Raw genomic sequence first — 15,577 nt, forward strand, 5'->3', positions numbered from 1 at the left:
GTCTAGTAGCCATGTTTAAAAAAAAGTGAATTTTAACATTTTATTTAATGCAACATATTAAAAAATGTTGTCATTTGAACACATAATCAATATTTTTTAAATTACTGAGGTACTTTACACTTTTTTCTCCCTGTATTTAACCTTCAAAATCCGGTGTGTATTTTAAATTTTAAGCAGATCACGATTCAGACTAGTCGTATTTCCAGTACAGGTATCTCCTGCTTTTCAGAAGTTCACATTAAGCCACTTCATTTTTAGGAAAGACCTACATTAGTACCTGTTTTTGGTAACTGAAAGAAATCCGAAGAGGATTTCTACTTACGAAAAAAGCGAAAATAGCTTTTAGTGTATGTTTTGCAGCGAGCTGTTACAGAGGTGCATACACCCTGGACAGTGAAAGTGGCGTTGCTTTTACTATATGTTAGTTGTACTTTAGGTTTTATGTGTTATTTTGTATGGTTTGGTAGGTTATTATTATTGGTAGGGTCTGGGAATGCTCAAAATGTTGCTATATAAATTAATGATAAGAGCTTCTTCCACTTTATGCCAATTCAGCTTACAAAAGGTTTCACAGGAATGCTCTAATTTCAGATAGCAGGGAAACCTGTACTCAATAGCACATGTAGTTAATGGCTATAGTACCAGACAGTGGAGTTCTAGAAGAAGAAAAATATCTATGTAAAATAAACAAATCCATATACATAAATACACATTACTGGAAGAATACATACATGCCAAAATGGTTACAAATTTGGGGTAGGTGATTAGCAAGGACTTCCACTTTGTACATGATTTCCATATTATTTGAATTCTTTACATCCAACATGTACTCATTAATTATTTTTATAATAAAACTCATAGCACTTCATAAATTATCAGAGCCTTGCTAAAACCATTTCTCTGGAAACTGACCCCTCCGATTGGGAAACAGTTTTTCTGATCCTGAGTATGTAAAAAATACAGAGACATTTCCAATGTCCTAATTGGAATAGGGCAAGAGAATGCCCTGGGTTTGAATGGGGTGCTAATAATGCTAAACTGAGAATCTGATGGCTATACTGTACAAGATACACTGGGAAAGAAAAATATTCTTCCAAGCCATAAACTGCACTGTCATAATAATAAAGACCACAAAAAAGTATGTCCATAAAATTTATCTCTGCAGTGGAAAAGATCTTCAAAGTACATACGTATTCTAAAACTAAGAAAAACAAAACTTGAAAAAAATTTAAAGTGGAGGGAGGGATACTATTCAAAGGACAACACATTTTCTCTACAATGACTCCATCTGTAAGAACAACCAGGAAATAAGCAATGAAATGGTAACTAGGGAAGCTACAAGAGTGGGTGGAAAAGTTTAGTATAACTATTTAACTTTTTAAAATAACTTCTACTTCTAAATCACTGTTCACTGCCAAGCAAACCAGTGTTTCCAAAGTCGGACTTCTGAAGTAGAATCTTGTGTTTCATGGGGCTTAATTTTCTACATACTATTTTACTGACTGAATGGCATTAAGTAACATACTGTTTCTCTTCAATAAAAATTATTCTTTAATGCTAATTAAAGATTAAAAAAAATCTTTTCAGTGAAACTTAAAATTCGTACTGATATAGTTTGTCTTAAATAGTTCAAATAACAATAATCAGGAAAAAAAGTTCTTTAGCTATTGAAATAGAATTGCTTTAGAATATTTTAAGGTCTTTGAAATCTATATAACATTTAACTATTTATACTTAATTCCTTTAGGACAGATTCTGACCTAAGTTATAAAAGAAGGCTTATTCAGAATATTCTTGTTTTAGATAGTAGTAACAAATTAAAGAGCTAGTTAATAAAAGAGAAATATAAAGAGATTATATTGACTTATGTCCGATACTATGTGATTAGATCAAACAAGACATTGGGGCCTGTTAGGTCTGTGTTTCTATTTTATATTAGTATATAACATGATTTCTGACAGTCTTTAAACTTAGCTTTTGTAAATGTGGAATAAGAATATCTTCAGGAGACTAAAGCCACCGATCTGAGAAAATAGAGCATTCTACTGAAATTTTATTATGTCTGCCAAAAGTTCTCAAGTTGCTCATTGTTGTAAATGAAGTATCTATTACATAAATTAAGTATTTTATAATCCCGGGTCAAAGTGCCTAAATTGTCTGATTTGTTTTAATGATTAAATGCTTAAACCCTCCTTACATGAGAATTTTACTTTCTTCAATGAAATCTTGTTCCCAGTAGGGCTTTGAAGGCAGGATTTCATCTGAGGCTGAGGTATATATGAGAAAGTGAACTTAAATTCTGTAATTTTAAGATGGGCAGCTGATTTCACATTAATGTAAATATGCTTTTTGGTTGGAAGGGAGAAGCTAAATACTTAAATGGAGTGCAGTTATTTGATGCTAATCATATTGCATAGGTATTACTTTTCCCCTAAAAGTTTACCTGTATGTTTGAATCTCCCTTTATGAACTTTGCTCCTTCTATTATAGTCATATATGAAAATCTGAGTTGATCTGGTGTCTGAATAAGTCCCATTCGATATTTTCTCATATTCAGTAATAGTTGTTTAATGTTAATATCATCTCCTTTTTCCATCTGCAAGAAAGGCAGCAAGAAAATTATTTAAGCTTTTTGTTGATAAGAGTTCAGGAAAGAGAAGCAATACAGGATATTTGCTAAGAGTTTTGCTTTGCGCTATATTCCTCCTAGAGAACAAGGATAAGTTACCACCAAAGCTGTAACTCTGTATAAAATCACCACCCCAAGCTCCCCATCCTCCCCATCCCTCCAACTGTTCAAGTAGTACATGAAGGACTTCTGGTCCTTTAGCTGATTCACAACTGATTCCAAACCAAATCGTAACCTCATTCACTTCGGCCAGGGTTCGGTCTAAGGATGTATTTATGACCAGTTCTGGCTTAAAGTAAAGGTAAATCCAGAGATTAGTGCTCTTCATCTCTTTTTTTAATAAGAAGGTCTTAGCAGGAGTAAATCTTTTTGCCCAGTGTCTTTCCTCCTTCATGTCTGTGTACCATCTGTGTACCATGTCTGTGCAAAGCCATCTAGAAATAGTGGAGAAGGAAGACAGAAAGAGCCTAGATCCACAATGACACGGTACCAGCCCTGGGCTATTGATCTGGTTATTAAAACCACCATACCCCTTACACCAACTGAAAAGGAAAAAAAGTTGCTGGGGTTATGTTTGGCAAAGAATGGGCACAAACGCAATCCAGTTTTAATATTCTCCATTAACAGAACGGTTTTAAACAAAAGTTCACTTTAATGTAACAATCCCATTTTTTATTGAGGTATACTACATACAGACAGAGTGGTAAAGTAATACAGATCTGTTAAGACTCAGTTGTTCCTAAACCCTAGAAGTACAGCTAAAAGAGTTTAAATGAGTTTTTTAGGTTTTTTTTTCCAAGACAGCAGAAGTTTAAGTTTGAAGAACACAGTTCTGGGATACTGGTAATCAGAGCTTACTTCTGCCAGTGGAAACATTACAAAGAATAAGGCTAAAATTAAATAAGAAGCACTTACCAGAACAAGAGAGGTATCCACTAGAGAAAAGGTGCCTGATCGCCCGATGCCTGCACTACAGTGGATCACTGCAGGCCCATGTTCAGGATTCAAGGAACCAGATTCTCTCACTTTAAATAAGAAATTGAGAAATGAAGCTGGTGATTCAGGGACTCCAAAATCTGGCCAGGTAGTATAATGAAAGTGAGATATTGTTCTGGATTCACCACTCTAAAAAGTAAAAATCAAGGGGAAAAAGTTAATTCTAATTTTTTCCTTTTAAAAAACTTTAGAAAGATTATGTGTTTGTGTAATGTTTTTAATCCTATGGACTTTTTGTACCATTATTTTCCCTGGATTTTGATAATTATTTATACAAGTTTGGAAGATTTTCTTTACAAGAATTTAGAATATATTAATAATAGCTAACACATTATTTTGCAAGCATGTTCTAAGCTTTTTATGTATTAATCATATAACAATCCTATTAAAAGCCATTTTCCAGATGAGAAGACTGAAGCAAAAGGTTAAGTAACTTATTGAAGGTCAAACATTTAAAAAATGGCAGAGCCAGGGTTTCTTGAAGAAGCAAATGCAAGTAGCATTTGGGTTCCAGACCACTAACCTGTACCATATATGTTGCCAATATTTTCTTTAATTCATATATCATGAGGAGTGGATTCTTTTTTTCCCCTCTTTCTTCCTATTTTTTTCCAGTATATTTTTCCATTCTTTAATGGCTTCCTTTTTAAAATAATTCCAAACAATTTTTAGATATAATCTTTCCCATTCTATGAGTTAATATTTATATTCTGATACACAGGCATAAAGAAAATACTCAAAAATTAATTTAAAAAAAATCTTTACATTTTTAATTGAAGTTGTCTTTCTAATTGCTGCTTTTCCCCATGATAATAATTTTCAATCCTAAAACCGTTTATATGCTTTTGCAGATGGGCTAAAATGGTTTACCAACATGCTAAACGTTTCCTAAGTCCTAAAGCCTGCCCGGCATTCACTATCACTTCCTGGATATTATTCCTGATGACCCTGTATTTCTGACTAACTCATTATGAAAATGTTCCTTAGTTTTTGCCAACTGTCTTTTGCCCCATGGAGCACGTCTATGCCTTATACTCATTGTTTGTGTAAACGAAGCAGTAATCTTCTAACATGCCTTTGCACAATTTTTCAGTTTTATTATAAGACTTTTTTTAAGGACGAAGTCATAGAAGCAACTTAAAAAACTATGATATTTTAACGGTTATTATAGAATCCTACTTTCATACAAAATTTCAAAATAAAGGTCAGCTTTTGTCTTTTAAAAATAAAATTCCTTTTTTTTAGTAGAAATTAAGAGTCCTAAGTCTCAGACTCAGTTATATCAGGTATAATAACACTGATAAAACACAGTACAGAAAACTTAAAATTTTTTTTTAATAATAAAACTTTAGTGACTAATTTTTCTTAACAGCCAGTTTTCATAATTCAAAATACACCATGATCCATAGGTTCTCAATATACTGAGGGTACCAGAAGATTTCTCTATTAATAATTAAAATAATCATTGTGATTACTAGGTTTCAAATCATTTCCTTTTAAATTCCAAATTCAGTATGCTAAGTAAAAGAAGCCAGACTCTATAAGATATATACTGTATGATTCCATTTGTATGACAGTCTAGAAAAAGCAAAATTATAGGAATAGAAGCCATCCATTTCAGTGACTGCCAGGAGCTAGAAGGTGTAGGGCTGACTGTACATAGGCAGCATGAGAAAACTGGAGGGTGGTGGTGGTGCTAGAACTGTCCTGTATCTTGATGGGGAGAGTGTTACACAACTGAATGCACTGTCAAAATTCACAGATCTGTACATCAGAAAGATTTTATCTTACTACATGTAAAAAGGGGAATTAAATTTACTGGTAAAAAAAAGTGTGGTATTTAAAACATTCCAAATTAAGAAGGCTTTTACAAAGTCATAAATGGACAGGTTAATATCACAATACCAATGTAAGAATGGACTAAAGAGGTTGGTCCTTGATTAGCCTAAGGGTATAGTTAACTCAAAAGTCTTGTTTTCCTTTAAACAGGTCTAAGATTCCGGTGAGTGTTTTTTAACCTCATTTTCCCCTTGACAACTGCCTGCTGTGGTCATCAGCCACCATGCAGTGCTGACCATGCACAAGAGAGCCAGACTTGGTCCATGTGAGCCTAAACCAGATCCTACTGGAGTTCCCAAGTCTTGGGAGGGAGGGCACAGTGGTGGCCCCAGGACCCTGCTCACGTGTAAGTTGTGCTCCTCAGTGTGTGGCCTATTGTGCCTATGTGGTTGTATGCTCAATTATTGCATCACCTCTTGGCTCAAAACCTACAGTTACCCCACAATCTTGAACAACTATTTGCTTTTTCTTTGTTTGTATGATTTTGGCTCAAGATTAATGGTCTCCCCCTCTCCCAAATTCAGGTCATACTGTCTGGGATACTCAAAGCCAGTTCCCAGAAATGTTCATGACTATCTGTATAAAACAGTCTTCCTCATTAACAGACTTCTTGAGAGGTTAATTTTTATTGATTTACCCCTACTGAAAAAAAGATTTAAAAAACCACAGCTCACAAAATCATATAAATTTTGAAAGACCACATGATCCATAGGTTCTCAATATACTGAGGGTACTAGAAAAGCCATATGTTTACCCTGTGGTATAAAATAAATGTTTATATGCATGATCAGATCCTTTTTCCCTCTTTTTTCATGCTGGAAAAAAAAATGAGGAGAAAAAAGGGTTGCCAAAGAATGGAGAGCTAAAACAAAATTCATCTTTACTTCAAACAAGCTCTTCATTTAGGCTTTACAATATTGACAAATTCCTTTTTTCAAAACTGTGAAAGTACCCTTTCCTACTCTGAGGTCGCCGAGTCACATCAGTTCACCTTCTGTAATGCCCAGTCGGTACCTCCCATCCCTTTCTTTCTCTTTCTTTCTCTTCCTTTCCTTCTTTCCTTCCTTCCTTCAACCTTCCTCCCGCACTTACTCCTCCTCCTCTCTCTCTCTCTCCCTGCTCTTATCAGGTCACCTTCTGTGTGGTTGCTACCTCCCATCCCTCCCTCCCTTCTTCCTTTCCTTTCACTCTCATGTCTCTCCCCACTTTCTTTCTCTTTCTTTCCTTTCTCTCTTTCTCTCTCTCTCACACACACACACCCAGGTTGCATCCATAATTGCATGGCTATCCTCTTCTCTACCCTCTCCATATATGTCTGCCAAGTTTTCTTTGTAAAACATTGCATTATGTATACCACACTCAATGGTTCGCTGTTTTTTGTTTTTTTTTCCAAAGGCAAAAATCTCATTTAAATTTTTTGAAGAATTCTAAATTTAAAGTTTTTGAATAAGGATATCAAGCTCATTATATGTGGAGGACAGAAAGATAATCTACGAATTGAGTAGGTATAAGATGATGAGGAGCTGTTAGGCTTATGGCAATTTAAGTATGTGCCATCTAAAGCCATTCAAATTAACTATTACTTTTATTATTAATATACATAAGATTCTGTATTTTATAATTATTATAAAAACGTATATAGAACTAATTATTTTTATACTTTAGGTATATATAGATGGTACCAAGATTATGTTTACAAAAGACTTTCATAAGCCCCAATTTTGTCATCTGTAAATGGGGCTAAAAAAAGTACTTACTTTATAAAACTATTGTGAGGAATAAATGAAAATGAATGCAAAGTGCCTAACATACACTTGCACATGGTAAATGCTTAACAGATATTGGCTATTTATGAATCTATTATACTAATTGTCTTTATCATCACCCCTAATAAGGTTCAATCAATTGTAAAACTCTCCACATTTTCAATCTCTTCACTTAATATTTCCTCTATACCTGAAGAGTAGCAAAGTTTGTCAACCCTATCCCTTAAGTACAGATATCAAATCTGTACCCTCATTGTCACTGCCTTAGGTCAGTCCCTCATTAATTTTTGCCAGGATCATTAGATTGTCCATGTTAAGTATTTAGTTACTGTAATTTATTTCAAAAGATTAATAGAACTCACAAGATTTGGAGGAGAAGAAAGTGACAGGAATAGTTAGGCATGGGGATTTTGTTCTAAGCAAAGGAAAAAGCAATATGCAGAGACATGGGCGCCTCTCAGGAACAATCTATTTGAGAAATATAAGTCTTTTAGCAAGAACAAATCCTGAGTGACCGAAAGAGATGAAACTGATAAGGAGGCAAGGACCAAGTTGGGCTGGGTCACAGACTTCTGCAATGGCCACAGAAGGATTTTTTTAAAGCATGGTAAAAGGATCATGCCGGTGTTTTAGAATAACCACTCAGGTGTAGTATAGTTAATAATGTACTCAGTGCAATGGCAGAGGGGACTTTAAAGGTAATATAGGTAAAGACCCACCCATGGGGAGTTGAAAATCTTGTTACGGAGACAAAATATATACATATAGAAGTACTGAACAAGCCAGTAAAATAGTAAATTTTAAATTATAAAGAGAAGATGATAGCGGTTAGGAATGACTATGTCACAGATATATTAAGAAAGACTTAAGAAATGGGAAACAAGGTGGTTTGAGTCAAACTAGCATAAAGGGTTTATCCCACCTAGAATGTCTTCCTCTCTTTCTTCTCTATTTAGCCTACCAATCAGAAAGAGAGGAAGACATTCTAGGTGGGATAAACCCTTTATGCTAGTTTGACTCAAATCCCAGCTGAGCATCATAATAATTAAGCACTTATCTTGTTTTGGGCAAATCGGCAAGGACAGAGAAACACAAGGCGGTGAGCATTATAATAGTATTCCTCGAACTTGATAAGCATAAAGCTGGCCAACAATATTATGGAAAATAGTGCAGGGCAACTAAAAACAAAAACCTGAAAGACAAATAAGTACTCTAGATAACCTTATATTTTAAAAGCCCCTCAAAACTACCCCCACAGCTTACGCCACAGGGCCACTTTAAAAGCAGAGATGGAATCTTTTCAATCAGGGGCAAAAGTTCAAACTCTTAGCTCTAATCAAGACACTGGAAAAGGCTGCTGGTATGTAGTTTTACTGCTCCATTAGCCCTAAGTCCGTAAAAGAGCAAGGCCTGCACAGACAGCTCTGGCTCTAGATCTGTTAAATAGATACAAGCCAGACTCCTTTAGAAGCCATTGGTTCTCTGCAGCTCAGGAATTTCAACAAAGATCTGCAAATGAGCTTGGCTATTACTCTCCTATTTCATCATCATCTTCTCTTGCTCCCTTGTTATTTCTTCCTCCCTCAACTTGTTCTTTTTAACTGCCCACTCCTGCAGTCCTTCCCAGTTGTTACAAAGGAAACAGATACAGACAACTAAAGCTAATAATTCTGGGTCCTGCATTGAGTCTTAAGCACTGCTATAGTATTAATTTACTTAGGCCTTATAATGACCCTATAAAGTAGGTACATCATTAACTTCATTTTGTTGATGAAAAAACTGAGGCACAGAGGTTAAGTAATGGGACCAATCACATAGGCAGGAGTGGCAGAGCTGTGATTTAAACTCTGGCAATCTCGTTCCAGAGCCTAAATATTTAACCAAATGCAACCTTGCCTCTCATACTGAAATGCTACTATACTCAGTTCTAACATTCCTAGTTCTTAATAAAGAGTATAAAGTAGAACATAAACAAATTGTTGCTATTTCATTATGGTGGACTCTGAACTCAAGCCAGTAAGAAATCACACAGTTGCAACTAAAACATAGTGCTTGGTCTGCTCACATGGTGACCTCAACTTCAGAAAGATGCTTTAGAACCAACAATCTTCCTTTACAACGATGAGCATCTTTTTCAAAAGACTTCACTCCAGTCATTAGAAATTAGAGGAGGTATATTTGAGTTCTCATCTGTCACCTATTAGCTAAGTAATCTGTTTATGGGAAAAATCCTATAACTTGATGGACTTTAGGTTTTTAAAAATATATGAAATACATGGATGTTAAGGGTATTTACTCTATCTATATTCCAGGAAGACTGTGAAAGTGCTTTGCAAACTGATAAGCAAAATATAAAAGTCATTCTATTTTATTATTTGAGGTATAATCAATTCTCAATTAGGTTTCAGAAATAAGGAAAAACATCTATGCCCTTCTCCATCTAAATCAATTTTAATGCCATAAGTAGACGAGGTACCTGGGATAAATACCAAGAGATGATTCAGAGAACCATGAGAAGTTTATGGAAATGAAGTTCTGTTTCTGGGAATGAACACTGTACAATCCAGTATCAAACAGCTGTTGATGTATCTCAATGAGGCTTAAGACATATGTAAATGAAGAGTTGGTGCAGAATACAGTATAGGAAATTTATAAATAAGTCTAAGCCTTATAATTCTCAACCCTAGGCCTTCTTAGACAACCTAAAGAGATTACATAATAAGCTTAGTTATGGATGTCATGGGAAGCTGGACCTTAAGCACATAGATCCGTGCTTACAGTATGGAATAAAAACAGAAGTATTCCAAGAGAGCAATCATAAAAGGTAATTCTACATATCTAAAAAATACTTTTATGCATATCCACTCTATTCTCTCTAAAGCTTCTTTTTTCTGTTAATAATTACACTTAATCTACTAATGGTTAACTGAAACAGTATCTCACTTTACAGACTCGATACATTCCTGAAATCATTTTTTGGCAAACGAATATTTTCTTATTATCTAGTTTTCCCAGTTTCTAATAGCATTTCAGAATCACTCTCATTTCATAATTCCAAACAAAGAAAGCAAAAGAGATAAGTGGAAAAAGGAGAAATGTCTTGATCCCGAGCTTGACAAAAGTAGGCTCACAATCTACCATGTACATGTATCTCATTTAATATTTTCTAGTTTTTCTCATTATAATATAAAGAAGGCAAAAGAGGTAAGTGGGAAAAAGCATAGAAATGTCTTAATCCCTAGCTTGACAAGAGTAGGCTCACAATCTATGTACGAGTATCTTGACCAAGTACCAAGGCACAATTCTTATATTTCTGGAAAAAATCCAAGTACATATTCTTTGGAAAAAAACCAAGTACATATTCTTGAGACTATATGCTCAATTTATTCTATCATCTTCCCCAATTAAATGAAAACAAATTTCTGTGTGGTGAATCATGTGAATTAATAACATTCTGGTAAATTATTTTCTTAAATAGCTTTCCCACTCTCAACACTGGTAAGCACCAAGAGCTGCCATTTATTGTACTGGGGCCCTATCCTGCATCAGTTGCCTTGCCTACACATCTTCACTTGATCTGCACAACAGTCCTGAAAGGGAGGTATTAAGATCTCCATTTTACAGATGAGTAGAGGCTTAGCAGGTTGAGGATCAGATCCTAAGGAGACTTCCATTTAGTAGCAGAGCTGGAATTTGATTCCAGGTTGGCCTGATTCTAAAGCCCTCTCTCTTAATCCCTAAGTAATTTCAATAAATTATTTTCAATACTTAAATTTCAACCTGAACTTTAAAATTCTTAATTTCTAGAGTTTCTTGAGAGTCCTCAGAGTGCTACCTCATGTAAGAACACAATCTAAAAACAAATGGTTATGACTTTCTATTATCAAAATGTATGTGCTGCCCCAAACTTCAAACTTAAAAAGAACACCTGAAATTAATATAATGTTATATGTCAACTATAAATTTTCAAAAATCTAATAACAAAGAATAATTCTTAAAATCATCATAGAAAGTCCAATCTTTTGGGCATGGAAAGTCTTACATTGATATTTTCTAATTGCAGTAGATGTACTGTATAATATGACTTCACATCTTCTGACAAGAACTTCACACTGAATCCTGTTTCTTTAAACAGCATCTGTCGGTCATCTTTTGTTGGCCAGTACTGTGCACATTTAACCTAAATTTAAGAATATGTACATAATTTTTTTAGTATATAGACATTATGAAACCATAAAAAGTTGGAAAAGGAAAATAAACCACACATATACATGCTATTTTTTTCAATTACTCAAATTTAAGAACAGTCACACTATATCTGATGTTCATATTTTAATCGGATTGACATTTTATAAAAGCAGGTTTGTAAAATAGTCCTATAACTTTTACATAAAAAATCTTAAACAGGTAGGTATCATGTTCACAAAATAAAAATGAATTTTTCATTTCCAAAATATGATAACCTATATTTTAACATCATGCTGGCATTCACTTTGTTTCCAAAAGTATCAAACTCCTGCACAAGGCTTTATTTTACAAATATTTCCATTAATACCTATGAATCTGCTACTAAATACTACATATCTAGAAATAACACTGCATACTTACTTACTAAAATTAAATCAGAGGAGAAAATCAGAAGATAAGCCCCCTTTATCTATAGTTGCTACATTTTGGCAGAACTACTGATAGAGAATTCATATTTGTGACAAAGCATCTTCCCAAAAGCCAAATTATGAAGCCAGCAGACTAAGGCAAGGTGAGATAAAATGTCATTTCGCCAGGAAAAAAAATACCAAAAATCATGCTTGTAAAATATGGCCATTTTTCCTTTTCCAAATCACAAATGGCTACAAATAACAAATAATAAATAATAAAAATGCCTCTAAAACAAATGAATACTATGAACTAATATTTCAAAAGGTGCTAAAAGACATTTAGAAAATGATATAAGTGAAAAGAGCATAAATGAGAATCAGAACTCAGAAATGAGGTGACAGAAGATGGGAAAGAATTAGAAATAATAGAACAACACCTAATTTCAGAAAAGACTAAGCTAAAAGGAACAGCGGCATGAATAAACAGAAAAGATAATGCCTTAAGCAAAAAAGAAGAGGAAATGGAATTAAAAAAAAAAAAAAAGAAATGAAGAGAGTGACAAATAGGATTAGCGAGACAATGTGACAAACATAAAAACAGGCGAAGAAAATAACATGTATAATAGGAAGACCCAAAGAACACCAAACAAGCAAGGGAGTAGATTAAATACTAAAAGTATGATTCAATAAATTTTTCTTTAAAAAGGAAACAAATATTTGAAATCACATATTGAAAGTGTACACTATGTACCTGGAAGAACTGACCTAGAATGACCAACCCAAAGACATATTTGGGTAAAATTAATAGAACTGGTAGACAAAAAAAAATCCTTTGGGTAATCTAGGTAAAAAGAACAAGTGACTTATAAAGGAAATAAAAAAAGATGTCCATTTGAGTTTGAATCAGAAATGTCAGTAAGAACACTTGAGGTATCATTCATTATCTTAACACACAAATGTATTTTTCCCTAGCTCTATTCACTGAAAAGCTTTAAAAACAATTTCCAAGCTAGTAGCAAAGTTCCTTAAAGAAATGGCTGATTTTATGAAGAAAAGTATAAGATGAACCCTCAATATGTAGTTACTTCAGATGGAAGAAGGCTATTATTAAAGACTCTTGATTGTGTTAAAAGGACTCAGGGCCCAACTTGAGATTTCTGCTAGCCAATGAACGGGCAATCTGACTACTCATAAGGATAATAACTGCACTGGAATTCAATAAATCAAATAAATATTTAAATCCATGAGTTCACAGAAATTCATCCCCTCTTGTCCCTCCCCTACACCAAAGAAACCTAACTGGTCACCTATTGAGGACATCAGGAAATAAACCATTTTGAAAACTGCTTTTTCTATATAAAAGTGGTCAACTAACTAGAATGGGAAACATTTTTACATAGACGTATTCCAACAAGAACTCAAGAAGGAATGATAATATTAGAATATAACTATTTTATAAGCTCAAATTAATTACGGAACTAAGGACTGACCAATAATGGCTGCTAACATAGAAAGAAAGATAATCAAACATTATAGGCCTCTTGAAAACACGATACCATCTATGAAGTAATCGTCCCCAAAATAATTAAACTTCAGTCTTAAGCATCTAGGTCCAACCACCACAAATATAATTTCTAATTTCTGGTGGCAAACTTACCTTATTAAAACAGTAATAATATTCCAAAGTGAGGGATGAAGCTTATAAATCATCTAGTTTGCACTGCTGCTGAAACTGTTCAAATTGACCATGTCATCACTTAATATTAGAAACCATGAAAAACTGCTGTAAATGACTACTGGACATTCTGGTATGTCAGTGCCACTTCAGATTAGAAATACATTAGAAAAATTTTCAACACCATTGAAAGCCAGCAGCTATCACTTTAGAAAAAAGTAAGCATCAGGAATCTGAAGGAGAAAAGTCCAAGATTTTAAGGCTAGAAAAGACCTTAATGACAATATTTTTCAATTTGCTTGACAGAAAAGGAATCTAAAGCTACAAAAGTTAAAAAACTTAACCAAAGTACAACACTAATTAGCACTGTTTTAGATTGTACTCAAATTTCGAAATTTCCCATACTTACTATCTCATGACCTAAGAGCCAATCATTTATAAAGATTAATAAATCCTGTCATTTAATCAATTACAGAATTTCCCAAGATTTTGATAAAATTGTAAAGATTCTAATAAAGTCTAGGAGTTCCAAGGTCAATTTATCACTACTAGTCAGTATTTGTTCCATTTTATTTATATCCTGGAGGATAGTGTTCTGCAATTTTACTTAAATATTTAAGGAAATAAAAGAAAAGGATATATTAGTTCTTTGGGTCAGAAACACTCTGACCACTAGCCTTCAACAATTAAAGGCCAAAACTGATAAATGAATATCTCAAAAGAAATATGGAAACATTCGTAAGCTAATGATTACAAGCAGTACACTAAGTTGTAAATATTAATCATTACTCACCGATTCTTTCTCCACAACTCGGTTTAGCATGACAACAGCTTTGGTCTTTTGCTGCCAAACCATGAGCCAGAAATGACAACCTGTATTAGGAAGTGGACCCTGTAAGAACAGCAAAGGAAAAATAGATAAGAGAATGGGGATGGAGTAAGGCTCAAGGAAAATTCCTTCAAGTATGCTTCTGGTTTGAGAAGAACTATTGGATCATAATAAGTAAATCAAGACTTTAAACCCACTTGAAAAATATGTCTGCATTAGTTAAGATTATCAGTTATAAATGATCAGTTATAAACTGACTTTTATTCACTTAAGCAGAAAAGGAATTTTTTAGGCTATCAGGCAGCTTTCAGATTTCAGGGCTGGAGAGGCAGGCTTGGGCAGAAACAAATGTCAAGACAAGATTCTGCCCAAAGGACAGACAGCTTGGGAGAGTCAGCTTGGGACAGTAGTGCTCCTCATCTTGTCACTTCTATCACCTTGTTTTGCTGGCATTGCCATATTAAGGTGGCTATAGTATTTACACATAACCCAAATGCAAATCAATCAAAATCACAGGCAGGAGTATGTGACTGGTCATGTTCTAGCTGCAAAGGAGGTAGGAAAAAGAAATTTCTGCCCTCTTCAGCTTCCACAGCAGAAAGGTAGACCCTGCCTCCCACAGATCATGGCAGTCCAGCAAAAGAGAGAGTTTGTGCCATCACTTGCCAGCCAACCAACCCAATTTAACTACAAAAAGATTTCCAGAAAAAGCAGAAATTTCAAAGTACCCAAACCACTATAAAACTGTTAATCTATAATACTGCAGAATGTGTGACCTCAATGGCAGATATAAAAGGGGCAATAGTTAATATTACAATATTGCCATGGGGGTGGGGGAAAATCAAATCATATTTTGTACTACCAATCATCTTCGCATTGTGTTTAATGGCAGCATAGGGCAGAAGAAAGGGCAAATAAGAGATGAAAAGGCCATGCCCAAATCATACCTAATTTTAAACGACTGAAGGTTAAAATGAAGGAGGTTTTACTGTACCTAAAGTAACTCAACATGCATTCGCCTCAGGGCAGTTTAGCAGAGTGGTGAGTTAGGGATAGAGTGAGGATGCTGGGGGCAGATCAGCTTGGAGATTCAGCTCCACAAGTAAAATAAGGCAATTCAAGTGGCCCCAGACTGAAAGTATCTTTAGGGCATTTGTATTCCCTGGTATGTAATGGATGCTCAATAAATATTATTTGAATTAATAAACTCTAAGCTTCTAAGTTACAAAAATACTAGAAATCTAC

The 15,577-nt window shown here is 34.3% G+C and overlaps 1 protein-coding gene across 8 annotated transcripts in view; it reads right to left on the minus strand.

Annotated features, from left to right (window-relative positions):
- PTPN2 (protein tyrosine phosphatase non-receptor type 2) overlaps window positions 1-15,577 on the minus strand; it is a 70,603-nt gene that overhangs the window by 15,971 nt on the left and 39,055 nt on the right. For 7 of the 8 annotated variants that reach the window (XR_005649361.1, XR_005649360.1, XM_039846409.1 and 4 more), the window contains 4 exons: window positions 14,297-14,395; window positions 11,273-11,410; window positions 3,545-3,754; window positions 2,444-2,596 (listed from right to left, as the gene is read on the minus strand). Coding sequence is in view for 6 of the 8 variants with exons in the window: in XM_039846409.1 (XP_039702343.1) it covers window positions 2,444-2,596; window positions 3,545-3,754; window positions 11,273-11,410; window positions 14,297-14,395 (600 nt within the window). In the remaining 2 variants the exon portion in view is untranslated. The remainder of the gene's footprint in view (window positions 1-2,443; window positions 2,597-3,544; window positions 3,755-11,272; window positions 11,411-14,296; window positions 14,396-15,577) is intronic. The other variant, XM_039846410.1, reaches the window with a different exon arrangement.

Source organism: Pteropus medius, unplaced genomic scaffold (assembly GCF_902729225.1).
Source record: "Pteropus medius unplaced genomic scaffold, Ma_sr-lr_union100, whole genome shotgun sequence".
In the NCBI taxonomy this organism is placed as follows: domain Eukaryota; kingdom Metazoa; phylum Chordata; class Mammalia; order Chiroptera; family Pteropodidae; genus Pteropus; species Pteropus medius.